This window comes from Dendrobates tinctorius, unplaced genomic scaffold, assembly GCF_039654945.1.
Source record: "Dendrobates tinctorius isolate UK_male_01 unplaced genomic scaffold, ASM3965494v1 ptg000134l, whole genome shotgun sequence".
Lineage (NCBI taxonomy): Eukaryota > Metazoa > Chordata > Amphibia > Anura > Dendrobatidae > Dendrobates > Dendrobates tinctorius.
In genome coordinates, this window is record NW_027361802.1 from 21,974,956 (window position 1) to 21,995,203 (window position 20,248).

Consider the following 20,248-nt stretch of genomic DNA (forward strand, 5'->3'; position numbering starts at 1 on the left):
TGGCCTTGGGGAATGCATGCCAAGGGAGGTGGCTGAATGGTCTGGAGCAAGTAGTTTTGGGCCAGACTTTATCTTGATGGGGAATTCCATCAGAAATCAAAATATCATTTTCCCATATATCACACCTTCCTTCCCCTCCATGTAACGCTGAATGCACTGGTACCCACTAATATTAATGGACGATGCAGCTTAAAATTGGGCAAATAACCTGCACCATGTGGCAAATGTTTCATATACAGACACTTTTCCAGGCTTAGCACCGGAGGCACCTGACCTAAAGATTTACAGAACACACTTAACAGGATAATTCATGTTAGCTAAATAGCCATCTTGGTGAAAGAAAGAAAAATAAAGAGTTTTAAAGCCAAAATAAAGACCTTTAATGATAAAACTGCTTTCTACAATTTAAGGTTTAAAGACTTGTAAACCGTGAAACAGACAGGCAGACGTACAAGTGATAAGAGTTTGGCACGCGATGGGCCGTTTTAGAACATTTTACCCATAACAGGCACTTATTTCTTTAGCATAACACGTCAGACAAAAACCAAGGACAAGTCAGTCACCCTTTGTACACAACCGTGAAATGGTTTTCCGTGGAAGAAACAGCAGCAGACGTTAACTGCCAAGTGGTCTTACATTATCCATAATTCTGGATGGACGTGTAACTTCATAAAATAGCAACACATGAATAAGCCAATAATGCTTTCAGAAAAATAAAATCAATAAATATAAAAAAAATTTTTTGTATAGAACAGGCTACTAGACAAGATTTAGAAATTCCTGGCAGCATCATGTAGAAACTTACTGGTTTAAAGAGGTTCTACAAGGGGGATAAAAGGGACGCAGCGCTGGACCAGTGGGAAATAAATGGACAAATATACAGTTTTACTTACTGTATTTTAGCTATATTGGTGGCATTTGGAAAATTATTTTTTTATTAGCTTTGAAAACCTTTGCCCCAAGGAAAGTTGGTTTACACACCATCCCCGAGTCTAATGCAGAGTCGTTCCTAGTGTCTCATACTGTCTGCAGAACTGACGTCATGTTGAAAGCGCTGCAGTCAATCGATAAGCTCAGCAGAGCTGCGTGATTGGCCACAGCATTGTCGACATGACATCAGTGCTGTAGACAATAAAAACACAAGTAGCACAGCACTGGACCAGGGGGAGGTAAGTAAAGGACAGTTTGCAGCTGGAAGATGCTACAGAGCACATACAGCACAGGAAATACACATGGTTCAGATACAGTAAAGCCATGGGAATGACAGAATTACATGCAGAAGATATCAGTTGAACGTCACTGCGGTTTTATATGTCATAACGCCTGTAACGCATACTATGCCCTGTTGAAAAGGACAATGCAGCAGATCACCTGTAATCCAATCCGTATATGTGAAAAACCTAAAACCTTCACTTGCAAAGCCTTCGCAGTGATGAGCAGTCACATCTAGGCCATGAACATTTTAAATATTAAATATATGAGATAGTCTGATGTCCACTGAGGTTTAAGGCCCCATCTCCAAGTCCCACATTCACATAAGTGTTTTTTATTTTTTATTATTTTCAACACCGGCCTGATATTAAGAGGCCAGTGCAATGCGAGAACATTCCATTAGGGGACAGATGTCAATGGCCGTTCATAATTTTATGGGAATTGTTGAAGTAGCGCTCCTTCAGCTTCCTTCGCTCTGGTAGGTCCAGCTGCTTCTTTGCTTCCTCGATGTCACTGTGAATTTCAGAAATCAGGGCATCTGTGGGTAGAAGAGGACGGGTTTGTCACAAACTCAAAAAAAGTCATGGGAATGACAACTGCATGCAGAAAATCTGAGCAGGTGGATAGTGGTGGAACATGGCTGAGCCGAGACACATTTCTTATATTTCTTAATTTTAATTGCAATAGGAGGCCAACTATGATCAAATGAAAAGACAATTACAGGAATATTTTTCATTTTTTGGGGCATATGTGATGTGTGAAGGGGCACAATGGAGTCTTGGGGCACATGGCTGCAAACACTAACAAATGGCAGCAGTAACATATAGTGCTTAAAACTTAAGGGAACCGGTCAGCACGGTTGTGCTCAGTAACCTACAGACAGTGTCAGGTCGGCGCAGATATATTAAAATGATCCCTGGGATGATGAAATCCGTGTTGTGGTTGTTGCTTAATCTTTATTTTCAGTTTTGAGTTAATGATATGCTCGTGGTCCGGGGCAGCCTGTGCGGGGTCTTCATGTGGTGATCTGCTTAGGCCTCTTTCACACTTCAGTTTTTTGCATCAGTCATAATCCGCCAAAAGGACGGATGGCGGATCCGTTGTAGTAGTGATGACAACGGATGCCACCCGTCCGTTTTTTTGACGGATCCGACAAATGAAGAATTTTAAAGGAATCGCAGCGGAGAGAAAAGGACAGAGAGAGAGAGACAGAGAGAGAATTTTTTTTTTTTTTTGTCCGGCAGCCAGAAAGAATTTCGGGTTAAAACAGTGTCTGGAGGATCCGCCAGAAAAAAAAACGTTGCAAGGTCCATTTTGAAATCTTTGAGGATGGTAACGGACAGCAACTTTTGGCGGATCCGCAAAAAAAAAAAAAAAAGGATGCAACGGACGGCAATCCGTCACAATCCGCCCATAATGCAAGTCAATGGGGAAAAAAACGGATCCTCAAAAAAAAAAATTGCGGATCCGTTTTTTTCAAAACCTGGCGGATTGTGACTGATTGTAAAAAACTGAAGTGTGAAAGAGGCCTTAGGGATTCATAATGCAGACTGCTAACCGATCCCTCACTGACCTGACCCCTAGTTTACATAATGAATATTACATAGAAAAAATAAGTCACCTGTGTCAGCAGCATGATCGCATGTGTAATGTGCATTTTATTTGATGCTATAAATTCATAAAAATAAGAAGTATCTCAAAATGGCACCGGCCATGCCTGCACTGTAGCAACGCTTGGCGATCCAATAGCTGCTACTGTGCAGGCGGCACCATCTTGCTAGAGAAAAAAATTGCCTCCTCCAAGATGGCGAGTAGCAGTTTACGGCCGATCCCCGATAGCTGCTACTGCACAGGCGAGGCCGGCGCCATTTTGAGACATTTTTATGAATTCATAGCATCAAATAAAGATTAAATGCGCATTACACATGCGATCATGCAAAACAGGCGCTGCTGATGCATGAGATTTATTTATTTTTATATATAATATTCATTATGTAAAATAGGGGGCAGGTCTGTGAGGAATTAGTGACCTGTCAGCAGTCTGCATTATGAATAGCTAATCAGAGCACCACATGAAGACCCCCCCCCCCCCCCACAGGCCACGAGCATATCATTAACTCAAAACTGAAAGAAAGATTAAACCATAAGATGGATTTCATCAACCAAGGTATCATTGTAATCAGTATAACGGCGACGACCTGACACTGTGTGTAGGTTACTGCGCACAATCCTGCTGACAGGTTGCCTTTAAGGGGTTGTCTACTACTAGAACAACCCCTTCTCATTTCAGATAGTATCAGCAAATTGGAGATCAAATAAAACTTTTAATATTTAATTTAAAAAGTCTTATTACAAATTTTCATAAAATAACTCAATAAATCAAACCAACAGTGTACCCAAAAGGGGCAAAAAAAAAAAAAAATATAGTGCCACACACACAACTGCACCAAGCAATCTTATGCCACAGGTAATAAAGAAGTTATATAGATCATTGCAGCACCTAATTAGCATAAAAGGTCAAAATTAACCTGTTTTTCTTGGTACGAGATCATATATTACATTCAAATACCTCCTTAACATCACAGGCTAAATAAAATGCTGGTTTTATCCTCCTTAATTATGTATCACATTCAGATACCTCATTAGCATAACAGGCCAAATAAAGAGCTGGTTTCATCCTCTATAATCAACTTGTATCAACACCCATAGACAAAAAAGCCCATGCTAGGCATTTATATTGCACGCAAAACCAATTAGCATATCAAGATCAAGCTGGTTTTCTCAGTATGAGGTTATATATATATATCACATTCAAATGCCTCATTAGCATAGCAGGCCAGATAAAATGCTGGTTTTATCCTTTACCTCAACACCCATAGATTGTAAAGCCCCCATTACACACTGCAATATCGCTAGCAATATCGCTGTAAAGTCACCGATTTTGTGACGTAGCAGCGATATTGCTAGCGATATCGCCATGTCTGATACTTACCTCCGACCGGCTCCCCTGCTGGTTATCGCTGATCACGCGAGAAGCTCCTGGACCATTCTTCGTCGGCTGCTTCCTGTGGCGCCGACGAGCGACGCGTGGAGCCGGGCGGGAGGACGCAGGATCACCTGGTGTGACAGGTAAGTAGCGATCCCCGTCCCCAGCGATGTCGCTGGTGAGATCTGCCTGTGTGGCAGCTCACTAGCGACCACCTAGCGATGCACCAGCGATCCTGACCGCGTCATATCGCTGGTCGGGATCGCTGGTGCATCGCTAGGTGTAACGATACCCGAAGTCCACAAGGACAGGGTCCTCTCCCCTCTGTACCAGTCTGTCATTGTAATTTGTTTACTGTTAACGATGTCTATAATATAACTTTGTATGTAACCCCCTTCTAATGTACAGCACCATGGAATTAATGGTGCTATATAAATATTATTATTAATAAATACTAATAAAAACACCCACAAACAAAAGGGCCTATGCTGAGCATTACATTGCAGGCAAAAAATTAATATGTAACAATCTCACCCGTCTTTCACTAGGAGGACAAACAAATTCATAAGGTGATGCATATGTTAGATCAGGAAATGCCACTCCCAACCCATTTCCTCTTATCCAGATTCTTCAGGGGAGTAAAAGGCAAAGTCTTGGGGTCATCTCATCCCCCCATTCCCTGTTACCCGCTGATACGGCTTAAAACCACAAAGCGGTACAGTGGCATGCTTACCGCACTATGTAATCATCATTGCTCTTTATAAGATCCTAATCACACGCTCTCACAGGGTCAGATGACTACTTCCGGTCCTTAGAGCGCTGACTTCCTGTCAATGGAACGCAATCTGTGGTTCAGATGAGTCACATGACACACCATGTGACTGACATCACTAAAGGTCCTAGACACTGAATTATACATCATGTGACTCGGATGTCACCAAAGGTCCTAGACACTGAATTATACATCTGGTGATACCGCACTCATTCTGCTTATGGGGTCAAAAGAGGTAGTAATTATGAGCTTGACAGAAGGACATACAATCCCTACAGAATATTTTATTGTTAATTTTCAGAGAGAACAGTACTAATCTATCTTAGCTACCTTTTACTGTCTACCGAAATTACACAAGGGCCTAGATCCCTTGAAAGGTAGGCCTATTGTGTCAGGGGTAGACAGCCTGACACAGAATTTGAGTATGTATTTGGACCATGTTCTAAGACCTTTTGTTATGAGTATCAACTCATTTATGTGATACCAGTGACCTCTTGAGAAGATTGGAAGGTATGATATTTGATGGTGATATATTGCTAGCAAGCATTGACGTTGAATCATTGTATTCATCTATCCCTCATGATAAGGGTTTGGCTGCAGTGGAGTACTTTTTGAAAGTTCGTGGTCGTCAATTTTCTAACCACAATGAGTTTGTGTTGAAAAGTTTGGAATTTTGTCTACTAAGAAATGTTTTTGTCTTTGACAGGAAGTACTTCCACCAGCTCAGGGGAACTGCGATGGGGAATCCCTGTGCCCCGTCGTACGCAAATCTTTTCCTGGGCTGGTGGGAGGAATCAGTCGTCTTTGGTAATGTTCCAATGGTGGGGAGTGGGATGATTCATAGATGACACCCTGATTGTATGGAGAGGAAATGAGGTCCAATTTAAAGAATTGGTTGAAATTTGAACATAAATTATCTCAATTTGTATTTTACTTATGAGATATCAAATAAGCAATTTCCATTTCTGGATCTACTGACTGAGAGGAAAAATGATGGAACAGTAAAAACTAAAACATATAGAAAGAGTACTGCCACTAACTCACTCCTCAGGTGGGAAAGTAACCACCCTTTACCCTTGAAAAAGGGAATTCCAAAGGGCCAATATGCGCAATTGTTCAGATGATTTCACATTTCGAAGTACAGGCGGCTGATCTGGGCAGCAGATTCATGAAGAGAGGGTAAGTTAAAAATGTATTGACCAAAGCATATAGAGAGACAAGGACTATGGAACGTTCAAACTTACTAGTCCCTAAGACTGACACGGATTCCACAGATGGGACACCTAGATTTATTACTACATACTCTAATCGGGCATACCAAGTTAAAAACATCTTGGCAAAACATTGTCACATCCTACAAATGGATGAAGATGATGGAAAGTTTATCCAAACTGCTCCATCTGTTACATATCGTAGAGGAAGATCGTTAAACGATAGATTGGTGCACATACATTACACCAATAGAAAAAAACTGGCTGATGTCCAAAGTAAGAGGATGTTTTAAATGTGGTGGCTGTACAGTATGTGACTTTGTAATGCAGACAAAGTCCTTTACTAGTAATGTGACTGGAAGGCGCTTTGTAATCAAATCTTTCATTAATTGTAAAACAAAAAGGCATTGTCTATAAAATGACATGTCAATGTGGATTGGAATACATTGGCAAAACGAAGCGAGAATTCAGGAAAAGAATTGGAGAACATCTCAAGGCCCCTTTACATTTACATCGCTAAGTGGTTGCTAGTGAGCTGCCACACAGGCAGATCTCACAGCGATGTAGCAACACAGCAGCGGTCGTTAGTTTCCTTTCAGACGCGGCGATCCTGACGTCCTCCTGCCCGCGTCCATGCGTCGCTCGTTGGCGCCAGCAGGAAGCGCCCGACAAGAAATGGACATGGACGATCTCGCGCGATCTGCGACAGACAGCGGGGGAGCCGGTCGGAGGTAAGTATCACACATAGCGATATCGCTGCTGCGTCACAAAATCGGTGACGCTTTAGCGATATCGCTATGTGTAAAGGCCCCTTCAGAGATATACGGAATCAAAAGGATACCCCAGTAGCCAGACATGTAAACAGTGTGCACTCTGGCAATATATGATTTGTTAAATTTGTGGGTATAGACCAAATAAGGACACCACCAAGAGGTGGGGATTGGGGCCGCCATATTCTACAGAGGGAAACCAAGTGGATGTATTAGTTGGATATGACGGCCCCTAACGGTTTAAATGAGCAGTTGTCATATAGCTGTTTCCTGTGAAGTTGGTATCTATAGGGTCAGAAAGGGACAGCCGTCGTGGAGCGGGGCGCCACTTGCGCAGGTCTTTAGGGTGCCAACCTCCGCTGTTAGGAAGGGGCCAGTTTTAATACAGTGTTTTGTAGTGAGTGAAACAATGCTTATGTCACTGTTATATTAAATGTACTGTTAAATTCTTCCTCCTTCCAATTTTCCTTCCTTTCTGTGCACTTCGTTATAGGGTGATTGGAGTAGTGACAGCCGCCGTGGAGCGGGGGTGCCACTTGCGGAGGTTTCTAGGGTGCCAACCTCCGCTGTTAGGAAGGTAGGAGTTGTAGTGTAGGTGTTTTGTAGTAAAATATGTTAGAAACGGCACAAAAATCTTTCCAACTTTTTGTCCTTATTTTGGTCGTTCTCTCAAATTCCATAAATCTGCTGCCTTGTGTCTGCAATAGATTTATACTGTTCTCTCTCAAAATTAATAATGAAATATTTTTTAGGGATTGTAGCTTCTTCTGTCAAGCTCATGATTACTACCTCTTTTGACCCCATTGCTAAAGTTAACTAAAATTTATTGCTATTTTGCATAAGTTCCATGTTTTTTTCTAGCAGGGACGTGATTTTTACCTGCCTTATAAATATATATTCTGCTGTTTAATTTATATTTAATATTGTTTGAATGCTATATGCAGAATGAGTGCGGTAGCACCGGATGTATAATTCAGTGTCTAGGACCCCTAGTGATGTCAGTCAGATGGTGTGTCATGTGACTCCATCTGAACCGCAGATTGCGTTCCATTGACAGGGAGTCAGTGCTCTAAGGACCGGAAGTGGTCATCTGACCCTGTGAGAGCGCGTGATTAGGATCTTATAAAGAGCAATGATTACATAGTGCGGTAAGCATGCCACTGTACCGCTCTAGTGGTTTTAAGCCATATCGGCGGGTAACAGTGAATGGGGGGGATGAGATGACCTCAAGATTTTGCCTTTTACTCCCCTGAAGACTCTGGATAAGAGGAAACGCGTTGGGAGTGGCATTTTCTGATCTAACATATGCATCACCTTATGAATTTGTTTGTCCTCCTAGTGAAAGACGGGTGGGTGAGATTGTTACATATTAATTTTGCCTGTAATATAATGCTCAGCATAGGCCCTTTTGCTTGTGGGTGTTGGGATAAAGGATAAAACCAGCATTTTATCTGGCCTGCTATGCTAATGAGGCATTTGAATGTGATATATATATATAACCTCATACTGAGAAAACCAGATTGATCTTGATATGCTAATTGGTTTTGCGTGCAATATAAATGCCTAGCATGGGCTTTTTTGTCTATGGGTGTTGATACAAGATGATTATAGAGGATGAAACCAGCTCTTTATTTGGCCTGTTATGCTAATGAGGTATTTGAATGTGATACATAATTAAGGAGGATAAAACCAGCATTTTATTTCGCCTGTGATGTTAAGGAGGTATTTGAGTGCAATATCTGATCCCATACTGAGAAAAACAGGTTAGGCTGGTTTCACATTAGCGTTTTTTAGCATAGCGCATCCATAGGGCTAAGTGACAGCACATGTGAAAAAGACTTGGGTATACTAATAGATCACAGACTGAATATGAGTCAACAGTGTGATGCAGCAGCAAAAAAGGCAAATGCAATTCTAGGATGTATTAACAGAAGCATACAGTCTAGATCACGTGAAGTAATTATTTCCCTCTACTCCTCTTTGGTCAGACCTCATCTGGAATATTGTGTCCAATTTTGGGCACCACATTTTAAAAAAGACATCAACAAACTGGAGCAAGTTCAGAAAAGAGCGACCAGAATGGTGACCGGTCTGCAAACCCTGTCTTATGAGGAAAGGTTGCAGGATTTGGGAATGTTTAGTTTGCAAAAGAGAAGACTGAGAGGAGACTTAATAGCTGTCTACAAATATCTAAAGGGCTGTCACATTGTAGAAGGATCAACTTTATTCTCATTTGCACAAGGAAAGACTAGAAGCAATGGGATGAAGCTGAATGGGAGGAGACACAGATTAGATATTAGAAAAAACTTTTTGACAGTTAGAGTGATCAATGAGTGGAACAGGCTGCCACGAGAAGTGGTGAGTTCTCCTTCAATGTAAGTCTTCAAACAGAGGCTGGACAGACATCTAACTGGGATGATTTAGCGAATCCTGCTTTGAGCAGGGGATTGGACCAGATGGCCCAGGAGGTCCCTTCCAACTCTACGATTCTATGCGCCCCTATGTTTAACATGGGGACACATGGTCTAGCGTTTGCACGCGTTTGTATGTGTTTTCGTGCGCATGCGTTTTTTTGTAGTGTGCTCCTAGGTGCGCCGGACGCAACCTGTTGCATTTTTGGTCCGTCCCACCTGTGTAAAAAAAAAACAAACAAAAAACGCAAGCGCACGGAATGCACCAAAATAACACATTACAGTCTATGGGAACGCAGGCGTGCGCATGGACATGCGCACGCCTGCGTTTAAAATCGCATGCGTTTTAAGAGTTAACACGGCTAGAAACGCATGCGCCTAAAAAAAAGCAAACGCATGCAAAACGCATGATGCATTTTTTGCATGCGTTTTTAGCCTTAATTTTGACTTTTTTCGCCAATTAGGTGCTGCAATGATTTATATAACTTCTTTATTACCTATGGCATAAGATTGCTTGGTGCAGTTGTGTGTGTAGCACTATTTTTTTTTTTGCCCCTTTTGGGTACACTGTTGGTTTGATTTATTGAGCAATTTTATGAAAATTTGTAATAAGACTTTTTAAATTAAAATATTAAAAGTTATATTTGATCTCCAATTTGCTGACGCTATTAGGAGTATATACCGTACCCATCGCTTTATTGCCCTTCTCATTTCACCACACTTGGCCCCGATAAAATAAAAATGCCTATACTCGCCTCATGCAGCGCCTGACAAATTCCCTTAGGATAAAAAAGGATTCAGCATGCCGCCTTCCTGTCTCTGGTGTCAGCATTAGTTTCACCCAAAAGTAGATGTAAAATAAGGAACATACATACAGGGACAAAAAGTATTAGGGCTGCGTTCACACACTGTACATCAGATATTTGCCAAACACTTACCCAAAGAGTCAAAGCTTTTTTCTGGTCTAATGTAGCCCACTATAACAATACTCAGTACTTCTCCATAGAAGTCGTCTGTGAATTGATGAATAATATGCGTCTCCTGATGGGGAAAAAAAAAAAAGAAGAAAGGGTGGGGGGAAATATGGTGATAAAGACGTGTGTGCACAAAGTGTTTATTGCTAGACCACTAGCATACAACGTGAAATGTACCACATGGGGCTGAACGAATAACGCGCAGAAACGCGATACTGAGCATCCAAGGACAGAACAGTCCGAGTCCGATATCAGCTGCATCTTAAAGAAGGCCAGACATTTCACATAAAGATAGTCCTAGACGTGCGTGCTCGGTTCCCAGAACCTGCCCGACACCGCTATGGCATTTCACCTATGAGCACAGGATTGGGCATGATAAAGTCCAACACGCCCAATCCAGTGAGGCGCAAAGAAACTGGAACGTTCAGACGTCCGTTATCTAATGTGTACAGGGGCCCTAATATACATTTAAGCTACATGGATAATATTACGCTATGAGAACACGATGTCTAATACAATGGCGGAGGTAGGCAAAGCAGATATAGGAAGAAGCTGGCGGTCTTGCCATCTTTTATTGGGGTGGCGCGGCCGTCATCTTTTTCCTATTGTTTCAACCGTATAAAGCGAGTGGCTTCCAAACAAAGCCCGCTAAAGAATGACCATGACACTAACGGCTTCACGGGTTTCCAGATACTGAAGCAGTAGAAAGAAGTAACACAAAACTGAGCATGGTCACATGGTTTCACTTTTCATTATATTCATCTTTGCGGTGCTTTTTCAGGTGAGAGCCGCCTAAAGAGACATTGCGTGCATATACCTCTCCAGTGTCAGATACTTCTGTCGCCAGGAGCACTTTGCTTTCATAAGAAAAAACACCTAAACCTTACTCTTCCTTCCTGGGTCCAGCTCTAAGTCTAGTGCTGAGGGTCTGCGCTTCTGAGGGGCTTGTGCCTTCTACTCAGCCAGATTTGCTGAGCTTACCGACTGGCTGCAGTGCTGGAGATGTGATGTCAACGCTGGAGACAATACCAAACACTACGAGCAGCAGCGGAGACTCAGCATTGGACCTGGGCAAGGCGAGTAGAGCAGTTTGATTTTTTTTTTTTTTTTAAAGTCAAAGAAAACCTGGGGCCAGGAGATTTCTGACACTGGAAAACCCCTTTAACATGTAAGACAAGGGATAAGTGTTTGTACCAAGCTACCAAGCTGACCCATCGGTGATGGCACATTGCCTGGTTCAGACAGGGTCGAGCCCAGAAGACAATGGCTGCACAGCCAGTGACCCTGTGGGGTCATACAGGTCAGATTTAGGCTAGGGCTAAATGGCAATACCTGCCATAGAATGTTTTACCCAACTACCTCACAAAGCCATCGGGCAGTAACGTCCTGCACGTCACGGTAGAGATGGGATCGCAGCATTACGGGGCTTACCACAGATTTCTTGGTGTTCTTGTAGAAGGGATTCCAGCCAATACTCATAACCATTTTGTAAATGTCCCCAGTGCCGACACAGCCCCAGCCGTAGTAGATGCCGGTGGTGAGGTCGGCCGGAAGGCTGTCCACAACATGTTCTGGAAAATTAGCTGCAAGAAAAGAGCAAAGCTGGTCAGGAGGGCACCGCGCCATACGCCTAGTGTAGTCCTGCTTTCCAAAACTACCGGGGGCCATGCAGAGGGGCTCTTCAACACGTCTTGTTACTGCTGTCAGTGCGAAAACCAAGGGCAAAGACTAGACCTGGTGGGAATTACTCCTCAGGACTGTAGTGATCTGCGGTAGATAGAGGGGAGTACTGCCTCATACCTCACGGCATCGGCAAGTCTTCTCTTGATAAGCCGGCCTGATATGACCTAACACCATCACCCATTAGACTAATGTCAGCAGAACGCCCCCAACATCGACGAGTCCTGCACACAATCCGATGTGTATGGAGGAGCCAGAAGACTTATGGTCGGGGAGATGTTGATCAAGAATGTCTGATTTCGGCCTGATCGCATTGATCTCACGGAGATAAGAAATGTCAGTTTGCAGCTCTCTCAGAAAACAGTGGGGCACGCAGGCCAAACAAGAGCTCCTGCGTGTGCGACGGTCAACTGAGATCATCAACCCAAGCGTCAGTCAGCTGATAACCATCTAATGTGGATAGGGACCTTGACATATCGTGCCGGCTAATCATCAGGTAAGAGGCAGCTCTCCGGACTCCAGACCAGTGGACCACAGATTACTGATATGGCCGCCGGATAAGGTCTTGCACAGCAATCACTGAAGACCTTTTCTGAACAGATCGGGAGAGCTAGAATTACCCAGCTGATGCTCAGGGAGACCCCTGGATGTAAAGCTGTGTCCATTCTGACAGCAGTCATCTTATACGGTGAAGAATTACACCCCAGACATACTGGAAAGCTGTACATCAGGGATCACACATCCCAGTATCACGCTGACACCTGCCGTAGTATGGTACACGGGCTGGGCTGCTATGTGCAGGGTCAGAGGAGAAGGATCAGCACACTGGTCATATCTGTATCAGGGAATGGGATCATCCATCCCAGTATCACGCTGACACCCGCCGTAGTGTGGCACACAGGCTGGGCTGCTATGTGCAGGGTCAGAGAAGGATCAGCACACTGGTCATATCTACATCAGGGAATGGGATCATCCATCCCAGTATCACGCTGACACCTGCCGTAGTGTGGCACACAGGCTGGGCTGCTATATGCAGGGTCAGAGGAGAAGGATCAGCACACTGGTCATATCTACATCAGGGAATGGGATCATCCATCCCAGTATCACGCTGACACCCGCCGTAGTGTGGCACACAGGCTGGGCTGCTATGTGCAGGGTCAGAGAAGGATCAGCACACTGGTCATATCTGTATCAGGGAATGGGATGGGATCATCCATCCCAGTATCATGCTGACACCCGCCGTAGTGTGGTACACAGGCTGGGCTGCTATGTGCAGGGTCAGAGAAGGATCAGCACACTGGTCATATCTACATCAGGGAATGGGATCACACATCCCAGTATCACGCTGACACCCGCCGTAGTGTGGCACACAGGCTGGGCTGCTATGTGCAGGGTCAGAGAAGGATCAGCACACTGGTCATATCTACATCAGGGAATGGGATCATCCATCCCAGTATCACGCTGACACCTGCCGTAGTGTGGCACACAGGCTGGGCTGCTATATGCAGGGTCAGAGGAGAAGGATCAGCACACTGGTCATATCTGTATCAGGGAATGAGATCATCCATCCCAGTATTATGCTGACACCCGCCGTAGTGTGGCACACAGGCTGGGCTGCTATGTGCAGGGTCAGAGAAGGATCAGCACACTGGTCATATCTACATCAGGGAATGGGATCATCCATCCCAGTATCACGCTGACACCCGCCGTAGTGTGGCACACAGGCTGGGCTGCTATGTGCAGGGTCAGAGAAGGATCAGCACACTGGTCATATCTGTATCAGGGAATGGGATCATCCATCCCAGTATCATGCTGACACCCGCCGTAGTGTGGTACACAGGCTGGGCTGCTATGTGCAGGGTCAGAGAAGGATCAGCACACTGGTCATATCTACATCAGGGAATGGGATCACACATCCCAGTATCACGCTGACACCCGCCGTAGTGTGGCACACAGGCTGGGCTGCTATGTGCAGGGTCAGAGGAGAAGGATCAGCACACTGGTCATATCTACATCAGGGAATGGGATCACACATCCCAGTATCACGCTGACACCCGTCGTAGTGTGGCACACAGGCTGGGCTGCTATGTGCAGGGTCAGAGAAGGATCAGCACACTGGTCATATCTACATCAGGGAATGGGATCACACATCCCAGTATCACGCTGACACCCGCCGTAGTGTGGCACACAGGCTGGGCTGCTATGTGCAGGGTCAGAGAAGGATCAGCACACTGGTCATATCTGTATCAGGGAATGGGATCATCCATCCCAGTATCATGCTGACACCCGCCGTAGTGTGGCACACAGGCTGGGCTGCTATGTGCAGGGTCAGAGAAGGATCAGCACACTGGTCATATCTACATCAGGGAATGGGATCACACATCCCAGTATCACGCTGACACCCGCCGTAGTGTGGCACACAGGCTGGGCTGCTATGTGCAGGGTCAGAGAAGGATCAGCACACTGGTCATATCTGTATCAGGGAATGGGATCATCCATCCCAGTATCACGCTGACACCTGCCGTAGTGTGGCACACAGGCTGGGCTGCTATGTGCAGGGTCAGAGAAGGATCAGCACACTGGTCATATCTACATCAGGGAATGGGATCACACATCCCAGTATCACGCCGACACCCGCCGTAGTGTGGCACACAGGCTGGGCTGCTATGTGCAGGGTCAGAGAAGGATCAGCACACTGGTCATATCTGTATCAGGGAATGGGATCATCCATCCCAGTATCACGCTGACACCTGCCGTAGTGTGGCACACAGGCTGGGCTGCTATGTGCAGGGTCAGAGAAGGATCAGCACACTGGTCATATCTGTATCAGGGAATGGGATCATCCATCCCAGTATCACGCTGACACCTGCCGTAGTGTGGCACACAGGCTGGGCTGCTATGTGCAGGGTCAGAGAAGGATCAGCACACTGGTCATATCTGTATCAGGGAATGGGATCATCCATCCCAGTATCACGCTGACACCTGCCGTAGTGTGGCACACAGGCTGGGCTGCTATGTGCAGGGTCAGAGAAGGATCAGCACACTGGTCATATCTACATCAGGGAATGGGATCACACATCCCAGTATCATGCTGACACCCGCCGTAGTGTGGCACACAGGCTGGGCTGCTATGTGCAGGGTCAGAGAAGGATTAGCACACTGGTCATATCTGTATCAGGGAATGGGATCATCCATCCCAGTATCACGCTGACACCTGCCGTAGTGTGGCACACAGGCTGGGCTGCTATGTGCAGGGTCAGAGAAGGATCAGCACACTGGTCATATCTACATCAGGGAATGGGATCACACATCCCAGTATCACGCTGACACCTGCCGTAGTGTGGCACACAGGCTGGGCTGCTATGTGCAGGGTCAGAGAAGGATCAGCACACTGGTCATATCTACATCAGGGAATGGGATCACACATCCCAGTATCACGCTGACACCCGCCGTAGTGTGGCACACAGGCTGGGCTGCTATGTGCAGGGTCAGAGAAGGATCAGCACACTGGTCATATCTGTATCAGGGAATGGGATCATCCATCCCAGTATCATGCTGACACCCGCCGTAGTGTGGCACACAGGCTGGGCTGCTATGTGCAGGGTCAGAGAAGGATCAGCACACTGGTCATATCTGTATCAGGGAATGGGATCATCCATCCCAGTATCACGCTGACACCCGCCGTAGTGTGGCACACAGGCTGGGCTGCTATGTGCAGGGTCAGAGAAGGATCAGCACACTGGTCATATCTACATCAGGGAATGGGATCACACATCCCAGTATCACGCTGACACCCGCCGTAGTGTGGCACACAGGCTGGGCTGCTATGTGCAGGGTCAGAGAAGGATCAGCACACTGGTCATATCTGTATCAGGGAATGGGATCATCCATCCCAGTATCACGCTGACACCTGCCGTAGTGTGGTACACAGGCTGGGCTGCTATGTGCAGGGTCAGAGAAGGATCAGCACACTGGTCATATCTGTATCAGGGAATGGGATCATCCATCCCAGTATCACGCTGACACCTGCCGTAGTGTGGCACACAGGCTGGGCTGCTATGTGCAGGGTCAGAGAAGGATCAGCACACTGGTCATATCTGTATCAGGGAATGGGATCACACATCCCAGTATCACGCTGACACCCGCCGTAGTGTGGCACACAGGCTGGGCTGCTATATGCAGGGTCAGAGAAGGATCAGCACACTGGTCATATCTACATCAGGGAATGGGATCACACATCCCAGTATCACGCTGACACCCGTCGTAGTGTGGCACACAGGCTGGGCTGCTATGTGCAGGGTCAGAGAAGGATCAGCACACTGGTCATATCTGTATCAGGGAATGGGATCATCCATCCCAGTATCACGCTGACACCTGCCGTAGTGTGGCACACAGGCTGGGCTGCTATGTGCAGGGTCAGAGAAGGATCAGCACACTGGTCATATCTACATCAGGGAATGGGATCACACATCCCAGTATCATGCTGACACCCGCCGTAGTGTGGCACACAGGCTGGGCTGCTATGTGCAGGGTCAGAGAAGGATTAGCACACTGGTCATATCTGTATCAGGGAATGGGATCATCCATCCCAGTATCACGCCGACACCCGCCGTAGTGTGGCACACAGGCTGGGCTGCTATGTGCAGGGTCAGAGAAGGATCAGCACACTGGTCATATCTGTATCAGGGAATGGGATCACACATCCCAGTATCACGCTGACACCTGCCGTAGTGTGGCACACAGGCTGGGCTGCTATATGCAGGGTCAGAGAAGGATCAGCACACTGGTCATATCTACATCAGGGAATGGGATCACACATCCCAGTATCACGCTGACACCCGCCGTAGTGTGGCACACAGGCTGGGCTGCTATGTGCAGGGTCAGAGGAGAAGGATCAGCACACTGGTCATATCTACATCAGGGAATGGGATCACACATCCCAGTATCACGCTGACACCTGCCGTAGTGTGGTACACAGGCTGGGCTGCTATGTGCAGGGTCAGAGAAGGATCAGCACACTGGTCATATCTGTATCAGGGAATGGGATCATCCATCCCAGTATCACGCTGACACCTGCCGTAGTGTGGCACACAGGCTGGGCTGCTATGTGCAGGGTCAGAGAAGGATCAGCACACTGGTCATATCTGTATCAGGGAATGGGATCACACATCCCAGTATCACGCTGACACCTGCCGTAGTGTGGCACACAGGCTGGGCTGCTATATGCAGGGTCAGAGAAGGATCAGCACACTGGTCATATCTACATCAGGGAATGGGATCACACATCCCAGTATCACGCTGACACCCGCCGTAGTGTGGCACACAGGCTGGGCTGCTATGTGCAGGGTCAGAGGAGAAGGATCAGCACACTGGTCATATCTGTATCAGGGAATGGGATCATCCATCCCAGTATCACGCTGACACCCGCCGTAGTGTGGCACACAGGCTGGGCTGCTATATGCAGGGTCAGAGAAGGATCAGCACACTGGTCATATCTGTATCAGGGAATGGGATCACACATCCCAGTATCACGCTGACACCTGCCGTAGTGTGGCACACAGGCTGGGCTGCTATATGCAGGGTCAGAGAAGGATCAGCACACTGGTCATATCTACATCAGGGAATGGGATCACACATCCCAGTATCACGCTGACACCCGCCGTAGTGTGGCACACAGGCTGGGCTGCTATGTGCAGGGTCAGAGGAGAAGGATCAGCACACTGGTCATATCTACATCAGGGAATGGGATCACACATCCCAGTATCACGCTGACACCCGCCGTAGTGTGGCACACAGGCTGGGCTGCTATGTGCAGGGTCAGAGAAGGATCAGCACACTGGTCATATCTGTATCAGGGAATGGGATCACACATCCCAGTGTCACGCTGACACCCGCCGTAGTGTGGCACACAGGCTGGGCTGCTATGTGCAGGGTCAGAGAAGGATCAGCACACTGGTCATATCTGTATCAGGGAATGGGATCACACATCCCAGTATCACGCCGACACCCGCCGTAGTGTGGCACACAGGCTGGGCTGCTATATGCAGGGTCAGAGAAGGATCAGCACACTGGTCATATCTGTATCAGGGAATGGGATCACACATCCCAGTATCATGCTGACACCCGCCGTAGTGTGGCACACAGGCTGGGCTGCTATATGCAGGGTCAGAGAAGGATCAGCACACTGGTCATATCTACATCAGGGAATGGGATCACACATCCCAGTATCACGCTGACACCCGCCGTAGTGTGGCACACAGGCTGGGCTGCTATGTGCAGGGTCAGAGGAGAAGGATCAGCACACTGGTCATATCTGTATCAGGGAATGGGATCACACATCCCAGTATCACGCCGACACCCGCCGTAGTGTGGCACACAGGCTGGGCTGCTATATGCAGGGTCAGAGAAGGATCAGCACACTGGTCATATCTGTATCAGGGAATGGGATCACACATCCCAGTATCATGCTGACACCCGCCGTAGTGTGGCACACAGGCTGGGCTGCTATATGCAGGGTCAGAGAAGGATCAGCACACTGGTCATATCTACATCAGGGAATGGGATCACACATCCCAGTATCACGCTGACACCCGCCGTAGTGTGGCACACAGGCTGGGCTGCTATGTGCAGGGTCAGAGGAGAAGGATCAGCACACTGGTCATATCTGTATCAGGGAATGGGATCACACATCCCAGTATCACGCCGACACCCGCCGTAGTGTGGCACACAGGCTGGGCTGCTATATGCAGGGTCAGAGAAGGATCAGCACACTGGTCATATCTGTATCAGGGAATGGGATCACACATCCCAGTATCATGCTGACACCCGCCGTAGTGTGGCACACAGGCTGGGCTGCTATATGCAGGGTCAGAGAAGGATCAGCACACTGGTCATATCTACATCAGGGAATGGGATCACACATCCCAGTATCACGCTGACACCCGCCGTAGTGTGGCACACAGGCTGGGCTGCTATGTGCAGGGTCAGAGGAGAAGGATCAGCACACTGGTCATATCTACATCAGGGAATGGGATCACACATCCCAGTATCACGCTGACACCTGCCGTAGTGTGGCACACAGGCTGGGCTGCTATGTGCAGGGTCAGAGAAGGATCAGCACACTGGTCATATCTGTATCAGGGAATGGGATCACACATCCCAGTATCACGCTGACACCCGCCGTAGTGTGGCACACAGGTCATCCCCAGTACTGAGCTCACATACACGGGCCTTGGGGTCGCGCACGCTGACGCCGGAGTCTGGGCTGAGCCTTGCGGTCCCACAGCGTTCTCTCACCTGTCGGGATCCCCAGCTCCTTGGATCCCCGGCCGAAGCCTCTGACCACCTCCCCGCGGCAGTAGAGGGGCAGATGGCTCATGACACCGCCCCTGGCCGCTTTCATCCTCCCGGTGCTTAGTGGCGGTTCAGCTGGCTGCAGCTCTGCAGGGTGCGCGGCCAAGACGCGGAGACCGTCCGGAGAGGGCAAAGGGAGCACCAAGGATACAACCGCACCACCTGCAGCAGCAGAGCTAGTGCCGGGGCCGAGCCGGCAGCTACAAGCCAGAGGCTGGGCCATCTCAAGGCTTAGCACAGGACAGGGGTGATCACACACAGAAGACGTCCTGAAGGAGGCGAAGACGGTGTAAGCAGAGTCCAGATCCCCCGCGTCACTTCTAGTGCAGTGATCTAAAGATCAGACGTCAGCACTACGGGGGGCGGGGCCTTCCCGGCACAGACCCAGTACTGCTGCTGTCACCGTGACATGACTTACTATCGTGTACTCACGTGATCACCTCTCTGCGGCTGAATTCTGGGACGCGGTGACGTCAGCGGTCGTGTTCCAATAGAACGTTTTCGAAACTTCTGGTTGACGGTATTACTACAGGGCCAGAGGCATCACGTGACTACACAGCACCCGCATACTATAGGCCTGGCACGGGTATGCCAAGCAGATGGACGCCATTTCTGGATACTCTCCCTCTTTTGGGGAATTCTAAAAGTGTTGGTGCCTCAGTAACTGTGTGTATGCGTCAGTCAGTGTGTGTTAGTCACGGTGTGCGTGTGTCAGTCATGGTGCGTGTGTCAGTCACTGTGCGCGTGTAAGTCACTGTGTGTGCGTGTGTCAGTCACTGTGTGTGCGTGTGTCAGTCACTGTGTGTGCGTGTGTCAGTCACTGTGTGGGTGTCAGTCACTGTGTGTGGGTGTCAGTCACTGTGTGTGGGTGTCAGTCAC

The 20,248-nt window shown here is 47.4% G+C and overlaps 1 protein-coding gene across 1 annotated transcript; it reads right to left on the reverse strand.

Moving 5' to 3' along the window:
• Window positions 1-356: 356 nt before the first annotated feature.
• On the reverse strand, window positions 357-19,774 carry RFK (riboflavin kinase). Its single transcript, XM_073543787.1, has 4 exons — window positions 19,313-19,774; window positions 11,768-11,919; window positions 10,301-10,403; window positions 357-1,750 (listed from the first exon to the last, which is right to left on the reverse strand). Exons 1-4 carry the CDS (start codon window positions 19,590-19,592, stop codon window positions 1,626-1,628), a joined length of 660 nt encoding a protein of 219 aa, XP_073399888.1. The 5' UTR covers window positions 19,593-19,774; the 3' UTR covers window positions 357-1,625.
• Window positions 19,775-20,248: the final 474 nt, after the last annotated feature.

Coding starts and splice junctions, on each gene's coding strand:
- RFK (XM_073543787.1), bottom strand. CDS start 19,592: ATGGCCCAGCCTCTGGCTTGTAGCTGCCGGCTCGGCCCCGGCACTAGC. Junction 10,404..11,767: donor AGAACACCAAGAAATCTGTG/GTAAGCCCCGTA, acceptor TTTCCCCATCAG/GAGACGCATATTATTCATCA. Junction 1,751..10,300: donor AAAAAGCTTTGACTCTTTGG/GTAAGTGTTTGG, acceptor TTCTACCCACAG/ATGCCCTGATTTCTGAAATT.